Raw genomic sequence first — 26,939 nt, 5'->3', positions numbered from 1 at the left:
GTTTAAGATATTCACTTCTTGTGGGCATTAGATCCCTATTCTGATGTCCACAGGGAGTGTGTTTATTGTCTGCACACTGCTCATTTAGACACTGCGTTCACTACTTGTACTGGGTTCAGCACTAGGGCCCTTAGCAACTATTGTAACAAACTGGTCCTAAAGGGCCTGCTACCTTCTCCTTCTTCTTCTTCCCTCTCAGAACTCTGTAAAAAAATTTAAGTCCTCTTTGGAGGCTAAAGAATCCAGGAAGCAGTCTCCCACCCACTCCCCTAAATCAGCTCCAGTTTTGGAGTTTCTAGTCAAATTACTGAAAAGGTCCATCAACAAACAAGGGAGAACCCAATCTTATCCCTTTTATTGAGAGGCAGTGGGAGTGTGGTAGTGGGCGATCACCTCCAACCAATTTCTTATAGCAAGGCACATCCCTGGGACATCCAGCGTACTACAATACAATACAAACTCAGTAGATTCATTCTGATACTTCACGAGGGATCCCTCAATCAGTTAGTGACAGGATTTTCCCCTGATGGGGTCAACCTTGCTATGATCTGTTTGCCTCTCCCCAAAACAACAAGTCAGTAAGTTCTTCACCCTGATCCCCCCTTCAGGGGAGTTACTGCAATATGCTCTAGTCCACATTTGGCCCTCTGATCTCCTTTATGCTTATCCCCTTATACCTCTAATTCACAAATTCTTAGAGAAGGCGCTTCAGTTGAAGATCACAGTTATCCTCATTGCACCTTTTTGGCTTCAAGTGTTGTTACCTTTCCTTTGGTCTCACATTCACTATTCATCCCAGATACTGAACCCCAGTCCAGACCTCATCTCTCATATCACAGAGATGGATCACATGGACATTACAGGCCTCAAGTTGATAACATGGTTTCTCCAATTCCTCTAATGGTTAGACAGCCAAGGCTTTCCTACTCAGTTCGACAAATATTGCTGTCATTCAGAGGGGCCTCTACCAGGAAGAACTACAAGAGTAAATGGAAGAGAGTCTCTGTTTGGGCTCTGTAGAAGGAATTAGACCTTTCACTGCTCTTATTCCTGCTGTTCTGGAGATTTTAGCATCTATTTTTCAAGAAGGGGCAAGCTTCTCTACTATCAAAGTGAAATTGGTAGCGATGTCTAACCTTCATTCAGGGGAAAATGCTTCCTTTTTAGCTTCATCAAAATTATGTAAGGCTTTCCTTAAAGGTACCTTTTTTGATGAGGTCCTCAGTGAAGGACCACATCTCACTCTGGGATTTAATGGTTGTACTGCAAGGTTTGACTCGGAGTCTTTTTCAGCCATCAGCTAGATCTGACCTAAATTTTTTCTCTTGGAAAACTGCTTTTCTAATGGTTATTACATCTGTGAGATGAGTATCTGAGCTTCAGCCTGTTTTCTTTCCCAAATTTGCTAATACGTGATTCATCTCTTGGATGTACATAGACAGCTCTGCTTTTATCCCCATAGAACAAAAGATTTCAGAAAAACAGATCAATTGTTTGCCTTATCCCCTCCCCAATAAATTGGGTAGACCAGTTTCAAAAGTTACCTTACTGACAGATTCCATATCCTTTGTTAACAGTCACTGAGGTTTGTCCTTACCCAGACCTCCTAAAGTGCACTCCACCAAGCCCATGGTGACTTCATCCACTTTCTGGTCTAGGAGTTAAAGTGATGACGTTTGTTCCACAGCTAATTTTTCCAATATTCATACATTTATTGCACATTAAAAATTGAATTTGACTTCCAGAAGCATGTCTGCTTTTGTTCTGCAGTTCTCTGAAATATCCTTCCATGAGGCCCACCGAAGTTCACATAGCTGGGGACTTAGCCCATCAGTTGAGGAACAAATAAAAATTACAACATTAGATAATAAAGTTACATACTCATGGCAGCTGTACATCTGTGCTGTCTGTTTTCATTCTTCCTCTAGTTCCCACCTTCCTACCCCCTCCCTTTTTGTTCTGGAGTGACCTTAGATTGTTGTGGAACTTCTGTTCCATATTTGAGCCCCAGTCCTTTCTACCAGCCTTCTTTTTGTCTTGGCCTGTTGATTTTGTGGCAGCAAAGTCAATTTGAGGTATTGTAACATAGCTGGGACATTATGGGTAAAGGGAAGAGCTCAAGAGTTGCATCCAAGACTTTAGTAAATGAGGCCAAACTGGATCCAAGGACAGATCCAAGACCCATCAGTTGAGGAAGAATAAAAATGGACAACACAGATGCATAGTTATTTTTTATTCCATACATGTCATGAAGCACATCTACAGTACATCTTTTTTGTTTTTACATCTGTAATAGTTTTATATCATCAAGGTCTAATTAAAATTGGCTATTCTTGTTTCTCCATCTAACACATCTTCTAAACATTTCTGAGACATAGTATCATAGTAGTGTAGCGCTTTTTGAAAAGTAGGGTGTACTTTAAGTGAAAGTAGCCTTGTACATTTAATCTGAACAATGGAGGAGGGGGAAATTATAAAGATCAAAGCCATGGTACTCTACTAAGTAACACAGGTGTTTTAGCATGGTGTGGACCGATGCTGATATATATGCATCAAGCCTAACACATTAGTCACATCCAGCCTTGACACTGCAGAACCACATGGTACACGTGGCCAATGTTCACAACAGGGGAGCTCCACCCTGACACTGGGAATGTTATCCATGACCTTCCCCAAGTGCTGCCCCACATGTGTGACTACCAAATCCACCTGCAATGAAACGTACACCTGTGGTAGAGCTACTGTCACCAATCACTGTGGCCCATTGCACCTTTGCAAATGATGATGAGTGTGTCCTACCCAGTTCTCTGGCCTGCTTGGGTAAAGCTGCAGCCAGTTTCACTGATAATGCCTCATCTGACTTCTCCTCCATTGCTTCTGTTGTATTGCCATAACGTGTAACATGATACAGACAACTGATATCTTCCTGCATTCTCTGTGTATGGTACTACACCACCAGATCTACTCAAGGAGCAGAAGATAGCTTTCATAAGTCCAAATACATGTTCAAGGACATTTTGAGGCTGCAACAGCAGTGTTGTACACCATCCTTGACCTGGTGAAGGGGCTTTAGATAAGAGTCATCAACCAAATTTCCAGAGCATATACTGCATCACCTGCTCCATGCAATAGTGGCCACCCTTGTGAGTTGCTGCCTACCTCAATGGGAACAGCATATCTTGGACTCTGTCTGGCATTATGTGCACCCAAGATCCAGCTGACCATGTTGAAAGTCACCCTGAATGTAATGCTAGTAGATGTTATACATGTACAAGCACACACTTTTATAGGTTCATAGATGTTTACTAGGCTAACAACCACAAGAGCCTTTTTAAGCGTAGCCATGCATCCCAAATCTCTAATAAATTCTGGTACCCTTGATAAGTATAAGCAGGGGCTTGGGAGGTGAAACATTTACGATCAGGGGCCTGGCAGATGAATGATTTACAGGCTGCCTGTGTACATTAGTGACATAGGTGCCAAACTAAGAATGAATTTCCAGTTCTCCATCCAGTTATCCAAGTTACACTTGAATTGGGTTATGGAGGAACTTTGCTTCACATGGATTGGGAGCTTGTTCCAGAGAAGGGGTAGTCTCTGGGATACATACCTGTCTTTCCAGCAGATCCAATTTATATCACAGGCAAGGTTTAAGTCTTTTAGAGCAGATAATTCTGGTGCTGTTTGTTTTGTGGATATGCAGGAGGTCCATCAGAGTGGGTCTGACATTGCCGTGTATGCCAGCCATAGATCTCCCCTCAACAACCTGTAGGAGACAGAGTGCAGGAATAGGGCCTTGAGGAAGTCTGCACAGGACATGTTACTTATGCCCTCTATTCTTTTGGTGAGAAACCTCTGTGGACATTCCAATTGTTGGATATGCATGGTTACGTACATACCAAAGGGGGAATTGTACTCAGTGGTAGGTCTGATGAATGATGAATACAGTTGAACAACAACTTCCTTGGACCTAGATGCCATACCTTTGTTTATAAGTTGCACAACATGGAATGATTTCCTCACTACTGTTGACAAGTTCATAGGTTCATAGGTAGGTACTAAGCTATCTGCCCTAGGGTATTTATAAGCCTAGCCAGACTGTGTTGGCTTTCGCCTCCCTTTTAGACTAGATTCCTGAGCCTCTGTCCAGCAGGGCCATAGAAGTGTTCCCAGGAGTAAATTTACGATTTCCCATCCACTCATCAAGATTTCTCTTGAAGAGGGTCAGCGAGGGGCTCTGCCTAACATGGACTGGGATTCTATTCCAGAGCGAGGGAAGCCTTTGGGATATGAATCTGTCCCTCCAGCATGTCCTATTTATTGTTGTGCTAAGGTTTAAATCCCTGGATCATGTAGCTCTAATGGATTTGGTTTTCTTGAGGTGGAGCATGTCAAACAATTCCGGGTTAGACATGGCCTTGTACGTCAGGCAGAAATCGCCTCTGAGTAGGCGGTAAGCAACTGAGTAGAGCTGGAGTTTCTTTAGTTGAGCTGCATAGGGCATCTGTTTGAGGCCCATGATCCTCTTGGTGAGATATTTTTGAGGTCTCTCCAGCTGTTGTAGGTGTCGGGTAAGGTACATCCCAAATGGGGCATTGTTATCAATTATGGGCCTGATGAGCGATGAGTAGAGGGGCACAATGACCTCTCTTGATCTAGATGCGAACCCTTTTGTAATTAGGTGAGTATATGTATGTATACAATTATATATATATATATATATATATATATATATATATATATATATATATAATTATATATATCTGTACACACACACACACACACACACACACACACACACACACACACACACACACACACACACACACACAGGTTTACATTTAAATTGCCAAGGGAAGTTTTGGCGACCACGGGTTGTCGATTGACATTTGGCTGATCTTTGTTGCTGATCCTTCCCTTGTGCGAGTTCTATTTCAGTGAATGCTCAGTGCATTCGCAAAGATGTGATCGGTCATTAAACTAGAGATCATGGTACAGTGGGGATCGGGAAAGGTACCTTTTCCCCAATGTAGTGTGATCTCGGAGTTGGAATTTATATTTTACAGGGGGTGTGGGAGGTGCAGAGGGGCTCGCCCCCTGCAAAATCCTTATGTTACATATGGTGCAGTGTAGAACTGCATTCTGTTAATATTGAGTAAGGTTGAATTCACATATTAATATGTGGATTCAACATTTTGCACATCGGTACACTCCGTTTTCGAAGTTGATATTCCTGCATTTCAGCCAACTGCATTTCATACTTATGATAGTAAACTATATATATATATATATATATATATATATATATATATATATATATATATATATATATATATATATATATATATATATGGTTCCACTTCATATCATTGAATTATCATTTCATCGAGTTGCAAAACATCAAGACCAAATAGTCGAAAACTCATAACATCGAATCTCAAATCATTGAAAACTATAAAGCAACCAGAAATAACATCCCACAGAGTTTTTACAATTTGAGTTTTCGATGATTTAGTCTCGATGTTTTGCAATTCGATGAAATGATAATGCGACAATATGAAGTAGAACCATATATATATATATATATATATATATATATATATATATATATATGTGTGTGTGTGTGTGTGTCTGTGTGTGTGTGTCTGTGTGTCTGTGTGCATGTGTGTAGATCCTCACACATATATATATATATATATATATATATATATATATATATATATATATATATATATATATATATATATATATAGATCCCTACCAGATTATTGAAGTTTCAAAACTTCGAAATTCATATGGTTGGGACCATATTATCAAAGTTTTGAAATCTCAAACGTTTTGAATGGAGATCATGGTACAGCACAGAATGGCAAATTTACCCTTTTCTGCAATGTAGTGTGATCTCAGAGTTGGTATATTTAATTAGCAGGGGGTTTTGGGGGTGCAGGGGGGCTTGCCTCCTCTGCAATAGAATTGTTTTTGTTTTTTATTTATTTATTTATTTTTAATGTTTGAAGTTCCCCACACACATACATATACACACACACACATGCACATATATATGTATATATTTGGGAGTGGTTAAGTTTGTTGAAATTCCCAAATGCCGACATCTGTTTTGTTGACAAAACAGACGACCTACAGTTCTGCGAGACTGACAATCTCCATGGTTAGGGAATATGTTCCTTCCTCAGGAATTGTGATCTCAGAGTTAGAATATATAATATATATAATTAACAGGAGGTGGGTGAGTGCAAGGGGGGCTTGCCCATACAAAAAAAAAGTATTATATTTTTTAAGTTTAAGTTTGCATGCTGTGAGGCTGTTCCTCACACATGTGTTGTGCCCTACTAACATTTGTGTTGTTTATTTATTTTATTTATTTTACATTTGTTGACATGGCTAGTCCAGCTGGATACATTTCCATTTTCAGCAGAGGCCCGGGGAGAAAAGCTCCTCGAGAGTACAGAACAATGTTTTACTTAAATCAAAAAATAAAACAATTCAAAGTTTAACAGGTGGAAGTACCATATAAAGATAAGCTATTTTATGCATGAAAGATCATATTGGAGTAGGTAGTTTAGTAAATAAGGAAATATGTTCAGTTCACAACACATTTGATTGTAGTATCTTATGTTAAGTATATATGTTAACATAGTAGGGAGACTGAGAGTCATATTTTGATATAGAAAGAGAGTCCAATCAATTGAAAGGCCAGTTATAATTCTGGTTTTCATTAGGCAGTTAGATTATCCAGTAATTAAGACTTGAAACTTAGTGAAAAGAAGACATGAGAGGTTAGTCTGGGTTCAGACAGGTGCACAACCAATGTGATTTGAGGTCGGTTTTAAGCCTGATTTTAAATTGTGTTAGTGAAGGTAGGGAGGTCAGGTCGCTGGGGAGAGAGTTCCAGTTTTTACCTATGGTATTAGAGAACAGAGAGTCCCCTGCCTTATTGTAGGTTTTGTGTATTTGTACTAGTGTTTTACTAGATGAGCGCAGGGTCTTAAGGTTGCAGTATGGGGTGATAAGGTTGGTAAGAATTGGTGTGTTGTTAGGCTGATACAGGATTTTATAGGCAAATGTTAATTGTTTAAATAGAAGTAGATTAGGTAACTCTAGCCAACCTAGTTTTTGATAATTAATACAGTGATGGGTCCTAAATGTAGAGCCTGTCGCAGTATTGTTGTAGGAGACAGCCAGTTTGTTCATGTTGTTTTTTGAGTGGTTAGTATATATAGGGGAGGCATAGAGGAGGGTAGAGATTAAGTGGGTCTGGGCAATAGTAGATCTTGCTAGTGGGGTAAGAAAGGATTTGATTCTATAGAGGGAGCCTAGTTTTTTCTTGACTGTTTTTATGGTATTGTTAATGTGGCCTTCAGAGTTAAGGTTATTGTCATTTAGAACCCCTAGGAGTTTTGTGGTAGAGTCGGGGGATATGATGGTTCCATTGTTAGATGTGACAGTAAAGTGTAGAGGTGTGGCCCTGTGGGTGGGAGTAAAAAGTAGAAGTTTGTTTTTTTGGGGATTTAGGATGAGGTACTGATGTTGTAGCCATTCCTCAACTATGTTAAACACTTTTTGGGTGAGAGATTGAAGGTCTGCTGGAGTTGGGGCTGAGCATGTTAATGTGGAGTCATCGGCATATTGTATTAAGGAAGCTTGAGGAATAACAGTATGCAGGTCGTTGATGAAAATAGAGAATAGAAGTGGTCCAAGTATAGGACCTTGGGGGACACGTAGTGCAATGGGGAGATGGGGAGATAGGTTGTTCTCCCACATAACTGCCTGTTGCCTATTGCTTAAGTAGGATTGAAACCATTGTATAGTAAGTGTATCAAGAGATAGGTTTTTCAGTGTGTTTATGAGAAGTTGGTGGTTAACCATGTCGAAGGCTTTAGATAGATCAATAAAGAGGGCTGAGGATAGAGTGTTGTTATTGCAATTTTTATTGATACAGTCGGAGAAGGATAGAAGGGCAGTAGTAGTTCTGTGAAATGGCCTGAAGCCGTGTTGGCAGTTAGCTAATAAGTTGTTATCTGTTAGGTGTTTTAACAGTTGCATATGAATGCATTTCTCCATGATTTTTGCCAGAGGAGATAGTATGGCGATTGGTCTGTAATTGGATAGTTCCCTAGAATTTCCACCCTTGTGAAGGGGGATAATGTGTGCAATCTTCCAAATGGAAGGAATAGCACCCTCAGAGATTGTTCTGTTAATCAGAATGGAAACTGGGTAGGCTATGGCATTTGCTGCTTTTTGTAGATATTCTGTAGGAAGGAGACCTGCTGCAGTGGTGGTAGGTTTGAGTTTTTGCAAAAGGGTACGGATAAGGGATGTAGGGATAGGTTTGAGATGAAATGGGGGAGGTAAGGTAATATTAGAGGGAGATAGAGGTGAGCTGTCAGGAGATAGTTGATTGGCAAGAGACTGAATGGTCTCAGTGAAGAAGGTATTAAAGGTACTTGCAGTTTGCTTTGGATTGTCCTGGTCAGTACCTACAGTGGGGGAGTGACAGTATGGCCTGGGTGTAAGAGTGTATTTATACCTGCCCAAAATTTTTGAGGTTTAATTTGCTGGGTATTTTGGAGTTGAATGTAATACTTTCTTTTATCTGACAGTATTGCTTTTTTTGTGTCATTTCTTAGCTGTCTGAACTTTATGTGATCTTCTTGGTTTTTAGTAGTATGCCATTTGGTCCAGATTTTATTTCTGAGTAGCATTTTTTGTTTTGTCTCTTTTTTGATGTAGATGTTTAGGTTATTCAGTATACCCATACATACATATGCATATACATGCACACACATATATATACATATACACAGACACACAAGTATGGCCACGTGCACACAATGTCCCAAATACACTAATTTAGAGTACTAGAGGTGGAGATATTGTATTAGAAACAGAGATAGTGGAATATAACTGGATTGCATACTTACATGAAGATTTTAAGTCAGTACTAAATATGTCAGCAGGTATTAAGCCAGTTCTGTAAAAGAAACTTAATTTTAACTACTGTTGTATGGATTTAATGCTTTCAGTGTACTGTAATATCTGTTTAATTTAAGCTGTGTGGTGATGTGTTGAACTTGTCGTGAATGCTGTTTATTTTTTGGAATTGACACTATGTATTTTTAGCATCTCTAGAAGAGCCATACTGAAAAGCTTGTACATGTTTACTGTATACTGTATGTTTCAACATTTTAGATTGAATACAGTGGTGTGAAGCTCCCTTTGAACTTTTTTTTTTGCCTGTTTGCATTTGGTTGATTTTCATTTTAGCTGCACTGCTCACTTGGCTTTTTCATAGAGGCTGCATATGTACCAGATGTGGGAGTCATGGGAAGTGCTTGGATGGCACACATACACATTTTATATATACATTGTAAATAATTCCCTTTTTCAGAGAGGCTGCATGTGTTTTAGATGTGGCAGTTATGGGATGTGTTTGTACGGCACACAGATACATTGTATGCAATTCTCTGTCCACTGTGTACTGCTTGGGACTTGATGTAGTGGAAGCCTTTCTGGCTGATTTCCCTAGGCCATGTGTAGCTGGTGGGGCCTTGATGGCAGTTATGCAGTGAATGACTCCCAGCATCTCAGAGACATGGATTAAGTCATATAACACCCAAAAAGTGGTGGTCCTCTCCACTGCTGAGTGTGGAAGCCATATATCTTCCTCCACATGATGGAGCATCATGCCTAGAAACTGGTGTAGGTTTTCCAAAACTAATATCCACAAAACCTCTTGAAGTGTCCCCATAACAAAGATGGCTAATGTTAACCAAACCTCCATCTCCAATAAGATAGGCAATCCATATATACCTCCGTGATTCAGTTTTTGGGTGGCACATATATTCTTATTCCTGCATGGTATCTCCATCCACAGGTGTCAGTCAACAGTATCATGGCCATAGAGGTGATAGTGTGCCAGCTGCTGGCAGAACTGTCTGCGGTGCTGATTGTGACATTTTGCAACATCATTGGTACAGGCTGTGAAGGTGAGCATTAACACACATTGCTCTGCTACTGCTGACACCATTACTAACAACATCACCTGCTGACACCATTCCTAACAACATAACGTGAGTGAATACCACATACACTGAAAAAGTCTGGCTTTCAAAATAGATGATCACTGTGGCTCTTCATACTAAATGTATGTTCCTGAATTGTTCCACTATGTTTGAGTTCATCGATTATTTGGGTAGTGGCCCTGGGATGCATGTTAATACTCATTTGCATACTGTTATACATTCATTTGCATACCATAATGTTTCTTTGGCAGCACAAATGTGCATCACATTTCACCATATTGTTTTACAAAAGATGTGCACTAATTGTTTCTAAATAAATATATATATAGGTGGGAGTGATGGATGCATTTAAGGTGGAGGTGGAGTTACATCAAGGATCAGCTCTGAGCCCTTTCTTATTTGCAATGGTGATGGACAGGTTGGCAGACGAGATCAGACAGGAGTCCCCATGGACTATGATGTTTGCAGATGACATTGTGATCTGTAGTGAGAGTAGGGAACAGGTGGAGGAGACCCTGGAGAGATGGAGATATGCTCTAGAGAGAAGAGGAATGAAGGTCAGCAGGACTAAGACAGAATATATGTGTGTGAATGAGAGGGAGGATAGAAGAATGGTGAGGATGCAAGGAGTAGAGGTGGCGAAGGTGGATGAGTTTAAATACTTGGGATCAACAGTTCAGAGTAATGGTGAGTGTGGAAGAGAGGTGAAGAAGAGAGTACAGGCAGGATGGAGTGTGTGGAAAAGAGTGTCAGGAGTGATTTGTGACAGATGAGTACCAGTAAGAGTGAAAGGGAAGGTCTACAAGAAGGTAATGAGACCAGCTATGTTATATGGGGTGGAGACAGTGGCATTGACAAAACGGCAGGAGTGAGATCTGGATGTGGCAGAGTTACAGATGTTAAGATTTGCACTGGGTGTGACGTGGGTGGACAGGATTAGGAATAAGTATATTAGAGGGTCAGCCCAGGTTGGAAGGTTTGGAGACAGCCAGAGAGGCAAGATTACGTTGGTTTGGACATGTGCTGAAGAGAGATGCTGAGTATATTGGGAAAAAGATGCTAAGGATGAAGCTACCAGGTAAAAGGAAAAGAGGAAGGCCTAAGATAAGGTTTATGGATGTGGTGAGAGAGGATATGCAGGTGATTGGTGTGACAGAACAAGATGCAGAGGACAGGAAGAAATGGAAACAGGTGATCTGCTGTGGTGACCCCTAACGGGAAGAGCCAAAAGAAGATGATATATATATATATATATATATATATATATATATATATATATATATATATATATATATATATATATGTAGCTGTCAGCAAGTTAACCTTATACATTTACTAAACAACCACTTAGTAATGTCAGCACAGCTTTTCATATCATTAACTTATTTCCAGATATGACTGAAAGTGGTTTAAGTAGTGAACAGACAATGGAGCAAAATATTGTAACATACAACTTACATTAGGAAACGATTTTTCAGAACCTTAGTCAAAATATATTCAGTTCATTAAAGAAGTATTACTTCTTAGAAAAATGCCTAAGTCATTGCCAAACCATTTTCTTTAAGGAAAGCATGTGTCAAAAATATATATACATATTTTAAATCGTATTTTAATAATTTTTCTTTCTTAAAGAGAGGAAAACACTTATATTTTTTTCCTGCTGGGTTTACTTATACAAAACCAAACTGTTAACTGACATTGGCTATTTCTTTGTTTATTTTTCAGGAAGCTACTTTGCTCGAGATGCAGAATACTCAGACAGATATGCTGCCAAAGAGAAACAACAGCTGGCAAAACGATACATATTCTTCGCACGAGTTCTTGTAGGAAACTACACAAAGGGAGGGCCATCATACGTACGTCCTCCTTCTAAAGATGGATCCAAAACGAACCTTTATGACAGCTGTGTTAATGATATGAACAATGCAACAATTTTTGTGATATTTGAATCATGCCAAGTTTACCCAGAATATCTTATTGAATACCAGGAGAATCAATGAACAACCTCGTGATGCTCAGGAAATAGGTTTAACAAGCGTTAGCAGAGACTGGAAAAGTAAAAAAGTTTTTCTTTAGTGGGTCACTTTTACTGCCATGAGAAATTTTTTTAAGCTTAGTGTGGACTGCATTTTTACTGCTGTACTGTTGCTGGGTTTCAGCTGTACTTATATTTTGCATCTTTAGTAAGATTTGTGGTCTCTGGTTTCAGTTGTTGCTGTACTGTAGACCAAAGCTTGATGTAGTCTAAGCAGTTAAAGTCAACTCTCAGCAAGACAGACGTACTGCAGGTTAGACCTTGTTGCCAGTGTGGTTAACATTTAAAACGTAATCAAGTGGTTATGCTTGGCCTGTAACATGTACAATTTTTAATAGTTCTGAGGTAAGTCAGCCTTGTTTTTTGTTACATTTTCAGATACCCTTAATTCTTGGATATTGAGCATGTCCCATTCTGAATTTTATCTCAGGAAACACACGTGTGTGTGTGCGTGTGTGTGTGTGTGTGTGTGTGTGTGTGTGTGTGTGTGTGTGTGTGTGTGTGTGTGTGTGTGTGTGTGTGTGTGTGTGTGTGTGTGTGTGTTCTGCACTATTTGCAGATTACAGATGCAGTGGTTAGGATATAGTTCCACACTGTGCTTAGGTCTCAGGTTTGGTTCCTGGATAGGATGCCATCTTTGCAGAATCTGCATGTTTCTATGTTTTCCAGAGTTTTGTGATGTGCTCCACATGGCAAGAGGTGAACTGGTTACCTTCTAAATTGTCAGTGTGCATACAGTTGTGAGTGAGTGAGTGTAACTATTTTGTGTGTCCTGTAATAGACTGGTGTCTTGCCCAGAATTTGTTCTCTGCCTTACATCTCTTGATTGCTAGGATGTGCTCTAGCTCCTCCTCAGCCTCCTATATACTGGGTATAGAAAAATGAATGGATAAATTAATTTATAAATATATGCCACAGAAGCATTGATGACCAATATAAATCCCTTAGTCTACTTAGACGGGCCAGTTTATTGCCTTCTGGTAAGCTATATTAGTTCAATAAGATGGCAGTAGTTAGACACAATGATGGACAAAAACAGGGTGACAGTGAGCTGTCTATCAGGAGCCAAGATTGCCACTGCTACAGGGGCCCTTAGGACATACAAACCAAACAAATATTAGTACTGCCTGGTGGTGGCTCAGTTTGGGGTAAATTGCTGACAGAGCTGTCCATGCATGTCACAAATGCAGAAAACACACTAGTGTTGATTGTAATCCTTTGATCACCAAACATGATATCAAGGTATAAAAAAAGGATGACTTGCTCTGACAACTGGCTAAACACGTGGTGTCATTCTAGTGAATCCAGCATGTGTCAGCCATGGGAAAAGATGCTTGACAACTGAAACTGTTTTTCCAAGAACTGTTTGCACTTTTCATTTCAAGGGTTTTGCATAGTGGTAAAAGTTTTTGCAACCCCCATTGTGCGTTTTTTAGTCAATGCCCAGATGTTGAACCTCACAACCTAACTTCCAGAACAAATCATACCACAACCAAAGTGGCTTTACTTAATGATAAACATCTGAACAACAAACTGCTGTATCTCAAAAGTCTCCTGCATTTCAAGCACATCCATGTATGTATTGCTACAAAAACTTAGTTTGAGTGCTGTGTGAGCACTCCTTCAGTACCCAGGTTTTTGCTTACCATGGCCCAATGGAAACTGTAGTGCCATATCCATATTTGTTAAAGACAACATTCCCTCAAGACAGACACCTGCAGACCCTCAAGTCCAGCATAGAGATGCATTTCATACTAAGTAAGATCAGCTCATAGCATGTTATAGAATCCCCTCCATGTCCAGAAAATTACATAACAGTTCTAAATATTTTGGATGAACTGGTTTTAAGTAGGAATCATAGGTGACTGTAAATACCCAGTGATTACCACTGATGTAGAATATGCACACAAATTCTTAGATTTTATAACAAAAACTCCCTGAACTAGATCATTAAAGAACCTGCTTTAGAAAAGAAGCTGTTTGGCCTGGTCTTAATAAACTTAGCATCTGTATGTACTGTCCCTAAGGTATCCTCCTCAGTGGTCAAGTCAGACCACACGCTAGTAACCATCTTCATGAATATCTCCAAACCACCAGAAACAAGTATCACAGAATTCAAAGACTTGCTTCAAACAAACCTACAAATCTATGAAGATTCTAATTTTGAGTATAATGGTATTTACCCATAATGTTGATACTGGAAAAAGTTATACAGAAAAATTCTACTTGCACTTGGACAACTGTATTAAACTGGTTGCCCCAACTAGATCCAAGGAAATGGGATGGTCTAAAAGCAAACCAGTGTGTAGTTTCCTTCAAGTATTAATAAAATATATAATAAAAGAATAAAAGGAAGAAACTCCTAAAGCGAAGAACACCAAACGGAGAAAAAAATATCTACATCTATCTATATATATATATATATATATATATATATATATATATATATATGTATATATATATATATATATATATATATATATATATATATATATATATATATATATATAGATACATACATACACACACACACTCTCACACACACACACATATATATATATATATATATATATATATATATATATATATATATATATATATATATATATATATATATATATATATATATATATATATATATATATACACATATATATACCTATATATATATATATATATATATATATATATATATATATATATATTACACTTATACACACATGAGGGACAAAGGCATCCTGTGAACTCGGGCAAACTACAGAACCCAAAGACACATATAGATCATTCTCTAGTTATATCAGAAAGAAAATTGCACCCAACATTGCTCTGAGCTTATTCATAATGGTAGTATCTGCACTGATCCAGTGGATATTGCCAACATACTAGCAGATAATATTAGTGCCATCTCCACCTTGAGATATATCCGCCACATAACGCAAGCACTCAGGTCTCTCAACAGCAGGTACAAATATGATTCAGTCATTGTCCACGCTGGTGTAAACGACCTGAGACGTACCTCCTTGGACTACATGAAAAGAGACATTGAGGAGCTCTCTGATTATGTAGCCCAGACAGGTATGACCCTGACCTTGAGCAGTATCCTACCTTCACCAAGAATGATGCCACAATACAGAGATAAGATGATCAGCTTTAACAATTGGCTTAAACACTGGTGTCATTCAAAGGGGATCCAGTGTCTGTCTGCCTGGGATGACATGCTGGACAAGCCACGCTGCTTCGCAAGGGACGGCTTGCACCTGTCACCCTGGGATTCGGATATTGGCAAAGGCTCTTGCCACCCCCATAGTGCCTTTTTAGGCAAGGCTCAAATTCTAAACCTACCACCCTAGAACACAAAAAGGAAAAAACTAAGGGTAATGCTGCTCAATGCCAGAAGTCTAAATCTCAAAATGCACGCACTCGAGGCCCTTCTCAGTATGGAGAACATCGATGTCTGTGCTGTGACAGAAACCTGGTTCAAGGCTCCTGAGAGCACCCCAGCGCTATCAGGTTTTACCTCATATCATGCGTTCCGCCCCAAAATCTGGACAATACCAAGAAAGGAGGGGGTATCCATATTCATCAAGGACACCCACACCTCAAGACTGGTGGCAACGCACGATGCATCGGAGACCATCCAGGTGCAATTAACCATAGGCAAGACTGCTCTGCAAATTGTAGCATGTTACAGGCCACCCTCACAAACTCAGGAACCTCACATGGCCTTCCTGAAAACACTAGAGGGGATAAATGTATCACCAAACACCATCATACTAGGTGACTTCAATTACCCTAATATAGACTGGGAACACTACTCAAGCCCAAACACCCTAGCCCAAAAGTTCCTGGAATTCATAAACTCAAATGCCATGGAACAACTAGTCACCATCCCCACAAGAGGAGATAACATACTTGATCTCATCATCACGAACATGGGAGCACAATGTTCAACACCGGAGGTGTACCCTCACTGGTGAGATCAGACCACAAACTAATCTCGCTGGAGGTCCTCATCCCACCCCCACCTGAAATAAAAAGACCACAGTAAAGAACTTCTCAAAAGCCGACTTCACACTTCTAAAGACTAGTGTGGTCTCCTTTAAGGCCCCGAGGCGGAAAACAGTACTCAAGCCGCTGAATCACTTACAAATGCCTTCTACCAGCACCTGCAGGACTGCATGGATAAGGCAATCCCAAGCAAAACAAAGACTCTTTGTACCAAAGGCAAGCGTCCAGTCTGGTGGACCCCAACCATAAACAAACTCTACAACAAAAGGAGGAAGCTACTACAAGATAGAGCAAAATCCTTAAAAGGTAAGACACCCTTGATCACTATAAGTAAAAACTAAGAGCTCTCATAAAATCATCCAAAGCAAATTTCGAGAGAAAAATAGCTAAAGACTCAAAAGACAATCATAAGGCCTTCTTTAGCTATGTTAGAAACCTGGGAGGAAACTCCCAGATATGCTCAGAGCTTGTTCAAAATGATGTGAAGATTACTGATCCTACAGACATTGCCAACATACTGGCTGACAGGTTCAGTGCAAACTTCTCCCCTCCCCAAAAGGAGAGATATCTATACCAAACGATTGCAGCCCCCAAACATCTCCAGCGCCCAAGTGAGAACTGCTCTCTCCAAAGCAAAAACACAGCATCCATGGGACCTGATGGTGTCCCCGGCTGTGTGCTCCATGAACTCAATGAGGAATTAAACCCACAGCTAGGACAGCTGTTTAATCAAAGTCTTACCTCTGGATACGCACCCAGGAGTGGCGCACTGCAACTGTGGTACCACTTCACAAAGGCGGTGCCTCCACCGACCCTGGAAATTACCGCCCATTAGCTTGACAAGCCTTATCTGCAAAGCCATGGAGAGGATCATAATGGACCTCATAAATAAAGACATAGGGAATTTGCAGACTTTGGATCCAACCCAGTTTGGCTTTGTCAAAGGCAGATCATGCCTTTTAAACTTGGTTGACTTTTTCAAACAGTCACCAAAGCCATTGATGAGGGAAAGGCAGTCCATACAGCCTACCTCGATCTGGCTAAGGCCTTGATACAATACCCCATTCGGGTATCATTGAAAAACTCATCAGCTTAAATGTCAACCCATACATCACAAGATGGGTTGCAAACTGGCTGAGTGACAGAACCCACAGGGTCAGAGCTGCTGGCGCCATGTCAGACTCAAAGCCTGTCACAAGTGGTGTCCCACAGGGCTCAGTCCTGGGCCCACTCTTGTTTGGCATCTACTTTTCCAAGTACAAGCAAACACAGGAGGGTTATGGCTGACAAAGTTTGCAGATGACTGCAAACTGGGCCATAGTAGAAAACACACCTGACACAGATATCCTTCAGAAGGGTCTCACAGAAATGGATAACTGGTGCCAGAGCCACGGCCTAAAGTTAAATGCCAAAAATGCATAGTCATACCCTTCGGGAAAAACAAGGTTACCCCTAGCTACCAAATAGGTGGCAATCCACTGAGCACAGAAGAAGTTATCAGGGACCTGGGGACCCAGGTTGATAGTAGTCTGTCATTCGACACCCATGTAGCTAAAGTAGTTAGGAAGACCTTCTACATTGCCCACCTTATCATGAAGGGATTCTCATCTAGATCAAGGGAGGTCATAGTCTCCCTTTACTCATCACTCATCAGACCAATGATTGAGTACAATGCCCCATTCGAATGTATCTGACCCGACACTTGCAGCAGCTGGAGAGGCCACAAAAGTTCCTCACCAAAAGGATAAAGGGTCTCAAAATCTGTCCTATGCTGCCCGACTGAAAGAACTCCAGCTCTATTCAGTCGCTTACCGCTTGCTCAGAGGTGACCTTTGCCTAACATACAAGGCCATGTCAAACCCAGATTTGATGAATATGCTTCACCTCAAAAAATCTAGATCGATCAGAGCCACAAGTGCGGTCGACTTAAACCTTGACACGGCTATTAATAGGACGTGCTGGAGGGATAGATTCATCACCCAAAGACTCCCTATGCTGTGGAACAAAATCCCGGTACATGTGAGGCAGAGCACCTCGCTGGCCTTGTTCAAGAGAAATCTTGACCAATGGATGGGAGATCGCAGATATACCCCAGGGATTACCTCAGTGTCACTGCTCGACAGAGGCACAGCAAAATAATGGGTATAGTTCCCCATACTAAAGGGGTGGCGTAAGCCACAAAACGATGGGCTAGGCTTGTAAATGCCCTCGGGCAGATAGCCTAGTATGAACCTATGAACCTATGAACCTATGAGACAACTATACCAAACCTACTTATCCCTGATAGAATCAAGCCATCTACCATCATGAAAGGGCACATACTTAAGGTTCACTCCAGAATGAGGACTACCTTATCCAGGGGGCTTGACAGCTTACCCAGCTACCTAAGTAATAACACTGATCAAGCATCCGTGGGTCCACTCTTCATCTTCTTCATCCTGAGCCTTGGAACTGGATTTGTACCACAGAAATAGTGCTACACCATTGTGATGCCACTCTACAAGGCCCATCAGCCTAATGTGTCTTACATGCAAGGCCATGGAATGAATCATAAGTGACCTAATTAACTATGTTATCAAACATCTTTCAAGGCATAGCCCCCAGCAGATTGGTTTTGTCAGGATTAAATTCTGTCTAATGAAACTTGAACTTTTTTGAGAGGTTTACTTAGGATGTAGACTGTAGATATGTTGCCCGTAAAGTTCACCTTGACCTTGACAAAACACTTGATACCATGATATCCATACCACATGCAAATATACTAAGCAAGTTGGAAGACCTCCAAATTGATTTTATGTGGTTAAATGGGAGGCCAACTGACTTAGAGGCATGACTCACACAGTAAGAGTTGGGGGTGTGTCCTCCAAGAACTTAAAGGTGAGCAGTGGAGTTCTGCAGGCACCTGTGCTGGGAATCCCTTATGCTCAGCAATCACTTTTCAGAGTTCCACTTATCAAACCAGGATCCTTGGTTAGCAAAGTTGTGGATGGTTGTAGGCTAGAAGTCGTCATCAAGTGCCCCTCTGACATACATGTGCTCCCGTAGAAGCTTATATTAGTCAATAGCTGGTGTAATATTAACGGGCTTATGCTCAATGCTAAAAACTGTAATGGAGAATTTTGTAATCACTCCTATCTTCAGCTTATAGCATAGATAATACACCACTTTAAAATGAAAAGGTTATGAGAGACCCGGGCATTTGGATGGACAGCATCCTCACATGTGACCATCACATTGCAGCAGTGGTTAGGAAATCATTTTACCTTACAGAGTTTATAGGAAAAGGTGTTTCTTCCAGATCAAAATAAGTCCTCACCTCCTTAAACTCTATTGTTTAGACCCATCGTTGAATACAGTATCTTCCTGGGATGTACCTTACTATGTATGTCAAATGGAAGCAAACCCACAAGTTTGCAACAGAAGGAATACAATGTCAATATAATGGTTAAGGTGTTTACAGACACACGGTGCAGTGTTTGATTCTTACATGGGGTAATTGGCTAGGCTTAAAATGGCTCACAAGGGAAATTAGCTTAGTACTAACCTATGAAGCTATAAAATGATTGGGGTTCTAAAGGATCTGAACAAAAAAAAAAAAAGAGACTGGAGGCTTTATCTGTCTTGTAGACTCCTTAGAGATGGCCTGTGTCTTGCTTAATGGGCTATAAGGGTTTCATTAGTCGAAGAACTCCAATACCTGAATAAATCAAATTGTCCAGTAACTCTAGGGTCAGTGATCTCTACTCCAAGAAATAAATAAGATAAAGAGGGGGGGATAGATTTGTTATACAGCACTTACCCCTTCTGTAGAACAAACGTCATGTCCAAGTTAAGTTGTTTGACATCCTGTTTAAATTTAAAAAGGTACTGGACAACTGGATGGGTGTTCATCAAGTCAACTCTAGTATGACTGGCCTACCTATCCTTGAAGAGAGAGAGGCAAGGTCTAAGGGTAGGTACTGGCAAGGCCATTATGGCCTTGCAGCTCACTTGCCTTGTAACTCCTATGATGATTTTATGATCCTACATGACAGTTTTACTACTGTTAATGCTTCTGCTATTCCCGGTGCATTTTGTGAGCATGCATACATACATATGAACAAACATTGACAGGTGATGGTATAAGGCAAATGGCCAGTTAATCCTTCATGTTTTCTGTAGTTAGCCTTTATACAGAGGACTCTCACCATTCCATCTGCCACCTGCTTGGCAAGGCAGTCCACTTCCACTACTCTGTCTTTGAAATAATATTTTCTTTTATTAATCTTGAAGCATTCCTATTCTTACCCATTATCTCCTCATACTGTCATCTGTCCATGTATCAGCTGTACTTAACTTTTCCCTTCTACAGTGATTACAGCGAACAATTTAATTATTTTCCCTTATTCCAGCTCTCCCTTCCCCTTGTCCTTTCCACTCTGTTTTAACTCTTTCATGCCTCGCTCTACCCTAATCTTATCTCCTCTGTCTGCCACAACTGGACAGTGCATTACATGCAGCCTTATTAGTGCCCTGTACCTTGAAAGGATGAGTTCATCTTCACATATGTCCACCTTCTGAGTTACTTACCTTAGTATTGTACTGGATTCAGCATTGTATTTCATACTACATTGTATAATATGTCCAAGGAGCTATTAAAATCAAGAAATCTTTTTCCTCTGCTATATTTTATGGTCAGCTTTAGTAACTTATTTGTTCTACCTTGACTGACTCTCAATCTGCCTACTTACCATGAAGCATCACAATCTACTTCATTGTGTTAAATCCCAGCTTCCATCTCTAAGCTCACACTGCAAGCTGTGCTAGACCTCACTGTAGGCTCTACCCTCTGTTTTTTACTGCTCTAGTGCTTTTGACGTCATCATCAAACAGATGAATCTTGCTATTTTAATCTAGCATAATGGCTGTTATACAGGTGCTAAACTCCATTGGCTCTTTTACTGAGTTGTGTGGCACTTTGACTAATTGCACACTTTATTATAGACACTTTCTAGCTACTTGGCATCTTCTTCCATTTATCCAGTTTGGTATTTGTTGTTCCATTTTGGGATCCATGGCATATAATTATTTTTCTGGATTTGTGAGGGATAGGACCAGAGACCTTGCTCAAGATCAGAATTACCATTTTTTCCCTCTGTTTAACTCACTGCTAACCCATTTATCAGACTGAAATAAGGTTGATGGACTTGATGCCTTATGTGAGATGGTTTAATGGCTTACTGGTTTTTGGTCATAGCTATGTTCCGGACATCTCTGGTTGGTCAAACATTCTGGGTGTTGGAGGAACCAGGGTAAATGAGACAACAATAAATCCAAACACAAGTGCACTAAGCAGCCGGACCTGTCCACAGCAAAATAAATTTATTGTGAAGCACTTTTCGTCACTGTGATACAGTGACTTCATCAGACACATTTAAAAACAGTTAATTCATTTTAATAATTTAAATAAAAAAAAAATAACATTTAAAATTTATCTCATGGTACAAACCTTCCAATCAACTCACTGTGTTAATAAATTCAAACATCTGAAGTAATTAAAAACTGTTACAAACAAGTTGTTAAAGGTATATATGTATATAGTTAAAAAGTGTATATATTGTTAAAAAAAAAAAAATATATATATATATATATATAATAAATTAAAAAAATGGCAAATATATAAAAAATGCATGACAGTCTATATAACCTGTCCCAATTGAATACTTGCTAGTGAATATTAACCTTGGACACTAATTATCTAACCAAGCTCTTAAGCTTAAGTAAGCAAGAAATATTACAACATTCATTGAGCCCAGTGTTAGAAAGTGCATTAAAGCGCATCTGCCAAATTAATTCTCGTTCTTCCAGTAAAAGAGCTGTCGGACCCCCTCTAATGTCAAGATGTATCAGGTCAACTATCTTAAACCTGAATCTATGTCCCCCATTTAATAACACATGTTTCGCTATGGAATTTGTTGTTTTTTCCTTTTCAATATCATAAATGTGTTCATAAACTCTGTCACAGAAATGCCGTTCCATCTTTCCAATGTAAAACGCCATGCATGTTGTGCACAACGCCAGATATACCACTGATTTGGAATTACAATCAAATTTGGAATGAAGACTAAACTTCCTTCCTCTAATTATGAAAGTCTTCCCTACATCCATAAATTGCATGCATTGGATACATTAGAAAGACGGACCAGCGTTTCTGTGACAGAGTTTATGAACACATTTATGATACTGAAAAGGAGAAAACAACAAATTCCTTAGCGAAACATGTGTTATTAAATGGGGGACATAGATTCAGGTTTAAGATAGTTGACCAGATACATCTTGACATTAGAGGGGGTCCAACAGCTCTTTTACTGGAAGAACGAGAATTAATTTGGCAGATGCGCTTTAATGCACTTTCTAACATTGGGCTCAATGAATGTTGTAATATTTCTTGCTTACTTAAGCTTAAGAGCTTGGTTAGATAATTAGTGTCCAAGGTTAATATTCACTAGCAAGTATTCAATTGGGACAGGTTATATAGACTGTCATGCATTTTTTATATATTTGCCATTTTTTAAATTTATTTTATATATATATATATATATATATATATATATATATATATATATATATATATATATTTTTTTTTTTTAACAATATATACACTTTTTAACTATATACATATATACCTTTAACAACTTGTTTGCAACAGTTTTTAATTACTTCAGATGTTTGAATTTATTAACACAGTGAGTTGATTGGAAGGTTTGTTCCATGGGATAAATTTTAAATGTTATTTAAAATGAATTAACTGTTTTTAAATATGTCTGATGAAGTCACTGTATCACAGTGACGAAAACTGCTTCACAATAAATTTATTTTGCTGTTGACAGGTCCAGGTGTTTGGTGCACTTGTGTTTGGATTTATTGTTGGAGGAACCAGCCAAGGGAAAGATGAGCCTGAGCATCCAAGGACAAATCACCTCCCCTTGTTGTGGATGGGGAGAAGACAGAAATGTTCTGCATGCTTACACTCCAGCCAAGCATCATATGGGTCCAAATCTGAGCACTGTCTACAGCTTGACACAGCAAAGCATTGCACCATGAACACAGTCTCACTAAGAGGAGGATTTGGAATCATTTTGAAATTGTCCTAACCCCTTCTTAGATGCTGGCCTCAGTATCTGACTCTTACCTCTTCTTTTAGGTGCTTTTAAACAAATGGGTGAGATGAAAGACTGAGTCAGTAGAAGACAAGGTGCTTGAGGGGTAAAAGTGGGGACAGGCACCAAAAGAATTATAAAAAAAGATGACAGTTCAATATTATCAAGGAAAGCTGTGAAGGTCTGCCAACAGTATGTTAAACAGCGCTATTATTTTAGTCTTTAGGGTGGTGGACAGTACATCATCTTCCTTCGCTCCTTAGTGTCTCTTGAGTTCCCCCTGTACTTTTACATGGTCATTTTCTTATCTGTTTATTTACCATCATTAAAACACATCTACTTGCCAATGCTGACATACCTCTCAGTCTCTTAGGCCAAGAAATCTGGACATATCCTAAAATAATGGGAGGGACAAAGGCCCAAAAATAGAGATATTTTTTTAAATGTTGTCCTTATAAATTTACAACACTGCTAGAATAAAATGATTTATATTATTATGCATTTTCTGAAGGATATGTAATCTGAAACTCAAATGTTTGTCATTATTTAGTTACTTCAACCCTCAGTGATTTGCAAGAAAGCCACAAATTTTATGAGGAACAGACCAAAAATATGAGGCAAAAAATCTTGACAATCTGTGAAAATCTGAACAGTTGATAGATGCATGCTAGTATCTGACTTGCTATTCCTTAATAATAATCAGGATTAATAACTCATTGAGCGTGTCACACTCCTCTGCAGTCTCCTCCATCTTCCTTTCCATCTTTCCTTTTAACACAGAGAAATGGCAAGTCCTTCTGCATCCCTAAATACACTGTAACAATTTATTTTGGCCTTCCATACTTCTTTAATCCTCGTCTTTTGTGAGATTAACTTGGCCTGTTGGATAAGTTTGCCTTTGTTCTGGCCTTCTCAGGCCCTTTTCACCATCATCCTCTCCCCCTTTTGCAGTTTTCCTCTTTTTAATAAAATGCACTGCTTACTCCCAACAATGGCCATGCTGGTTACCCTTTCTTTCCAAGCACCTTCTGTTTTCATTCCCTTTTGTATTCTTCCCTTGTAATTCACAGCTCAACCACTATTATGATTTCCTGACAACTTTATCATTGTTACTTTTAAATAATATTTTAATAAATAAGTGTGATGCACAATAATAAATATCAGTTAAAAATAATCATCAGCAGTAATTTGACAGAATTTTCTCTCTGTCCTTCCTTGCAGATCACTCTGCCTGTAATCCGAACTTCCTGTAATTATTACTCTTCTGACTCCTATTCACACAGTAGTGATCACACCACCATATGGTTCATGATACCCAGGTAAGGGCTATGTCATTACCCAGGTTAGATAGCTTGGGAGCAACTCCCAGGGTGGTAGCCAAGGCAAAATAATTGCTATAAAGCAGGATTAGGGTTCTGGTAAGTGTACTGCATCTTGTAGAAAGCGTTAACTAGTTGTGTTCCAAAGAAATTAGTACTAGGACTGATCACACTCTGGGCCTACTTTGAAGAAATCTGATCATAACCTCTTCCCTTACGGGTTTGTTACCCAGACATGCTGATATGCATTTCTTTGCATTGAATTTATGACGTGGTGCAGATGGACATTCCTGCAGTCATCATTTTCTGCTGTACTTTATTTGGTTGTTTGGTTATTCATAAAGAAGAACACTTTTTGTTCTACCCTGTCTGTATTGCTGCCTATAATGGCATTAAATACAGAGTGCGCACTCTGGTTATTATGATCAAGTGCTTCCTGTCTGTCAGCCAAGCTGCAGCCTAGATGACTGCCTGAGACCATCCTATAGGTGGGCTTATTTGTAAATAACACTCCATATAATGCACGGATACAGCAGAAAGCAGCAGCAACAGACTTTAATTTTCTTTTCAAATAGTCCATGGCAGCTGATGTCTCATGTTCCAGACCTATGCGTGCTTCTTCAGTACTTGTAAGTTAATCTTTTGTGTGGGTTGTGGTTTGTGTTTCATGCCTTGTTAACATCCATACAGGATGCACTGATAGCCAACATCTCTCTGTCTAGTTCTTAATTTCTGACTCATTCAAAGAAATTTTAAACTGGTTTATAACATATTTCTGTAGAAAATGTACTCCGCTGGATTCTGTGCACTGTTGCCCTTAAGTTGATTGTTTTTGTTTTTTTATATGTGCAGCCATCAGTTATGTAGCCACTGAGATGATTAATAAGATCAAACCAGGTGGTCTGTAAATCTATGGCTGCTTTGCTCCCACTTTTGTGATGAAGAGTCACGTCGGTCCTCCTTCACTTTTTTGCTGACCTTCAGTCGGTTTCAGATGTCCACAATATTTCTAATTGTCTAGAATTATAGTGTGAATTTCATCAAAATGCATTGCTTCACCTGAGTTCATCAGGGCCATTTCTTCAGAGAACCGACTAACACTTACCCATGTCTGGAGTTGTTCTGTGTACCATTTCCATGCCATTTTTATCTTTGTGAAACTTTGAGCCAACCTAAATTTGTATTTCCTCCTTTCCACTGTCACTTGTTAGAACACCTGCATGGCCCCTCATCAAACCTTAGTTGGCTCACATAGCCATTTTGTACTTCCTAGTGTACGTATATAAAATGCTTGTCTTACCTTTTTTCAAATTTGCCATTTGTTCCTTCGTTTGATTTTTTTTCTTATTGTGTTAACTTCTGCACTTTGATCCCTTCCCTTATAAAAACTTCTATCCCAATCCAATTTTAGCTTTTCCATCCATAAGGCAAAGTATGACAGCTCCTCAGTTGCATTAGACACTCAGAGCAATTAACACTCAGTCAGTTCATAGCCTCATCTTTTTTGATTTTCTGTGTCTTTCATCATTTGTCATGTGAAACCTGTGCTATTCCATCTCACCACTTGCGTGTTGGTTATGACTATTCATTTTCTATGAGGTCACTGATATTCAATTTTCCATCACAGGCTGTCTTTTGCTGTTTAAAAACTTGTCTACGAAAATCTTAAATGCCTCACACTTATATTTTGTAATGCATGTCTGTTGGAATATAAAATTAAACAGACTAAGTCACATACGCACAAAGACACACAGACTTCTTTAGTTGCAGTGACAGAAATACATCTCTGCATGTATGCCAGAGTGAAATAATGAAAATAAACATGTAGGAACAACCAAGCAAATGAAAATGTAAGAAACTAAAAACCAGGACCAGGTTAGAATTAGGGAAGTGAGAGTGGAGAAAATGATGTAGCCTAAAACCATGTGGAGAAATAATGATTTTACCATGCATAAGGTGAATGGATGCCAGTAATTCTGGGGGCAGTTTGTATCATATCAGCCCCTCTCTATCACTTTACAGGTGCTAGCCTGATGAAGCACTCACTGCCAGTTTATGGGCACTAGCCTGATGAAGCACATACTGCCAGTTTATGGGCACTAGCCTGATAAAACACTCACTGCCAGTTTATGGGCACTAGCCTGATGAAATTTTCACAATCAGTTTATGAGTACTAGCCTGATGAAACACCCACTACCATTGTATCAGTACTAGCCTGATGAAACACTCAATACCATTGTACCGGTACTAACCTGATGAAATGCTCACTGCCAGTTTATGGGTAGTAACTTGATGAAACGCTCACTACCATTGTACCTGTACTAGCCTGATGAAACGCTCACTGACAGTTTACGGGTAGTAGCTTGATGAAACACTCACTACCCTTGTACCTGTA

General features: G+C 39.5%; 1 protein-coding gene across 1 annotated transcript in view; it reads left to right on the top strand.

The window, feature by feature from the left end:
• The window catches only part of LOC122815880 (E3 ubiquitin-protein ligase MIB2-like), a 782,860-nt gene extending 770,322 nt beyond the window's left edge, over positions 1-12,538 (top strand). The window contains exon 21 of the mRNA XM_044088707.1: positions 11,769-12,538. Within this exon, the coding sequence (XP_043944642.1) occupies positions 11,769-12,043 (275 nt within the window). The 3' untranslated portion in view covers positions 12,044-12,538. The remainder of the gene's footprint in view (positions 1-11,768) is intronic.
• The last annotated feature ends 14,401 nt before the right edge of the window (positions 12,539-26,939 follow it).

Source organism: Protopterus annectens, chromosome 11.part0 (assembly GCF_019279795.1).
Source record: "Protopterus annectens isolate FY-2018-M chromosome 11.part0, PAN1.0, whole genome shotgun sequence".
Taxonomy (NCBI): domain Eukaryota; kingdom Metazoa; phylum Chordata; order Ceratodontiformes; family Protopteridae; genus Protopterus; species Protopterus annectens.
Note: the sequence above shows the minus strand (reverse complement) of the source record. Positions and strands in the feature narration are given on the sequence as shown.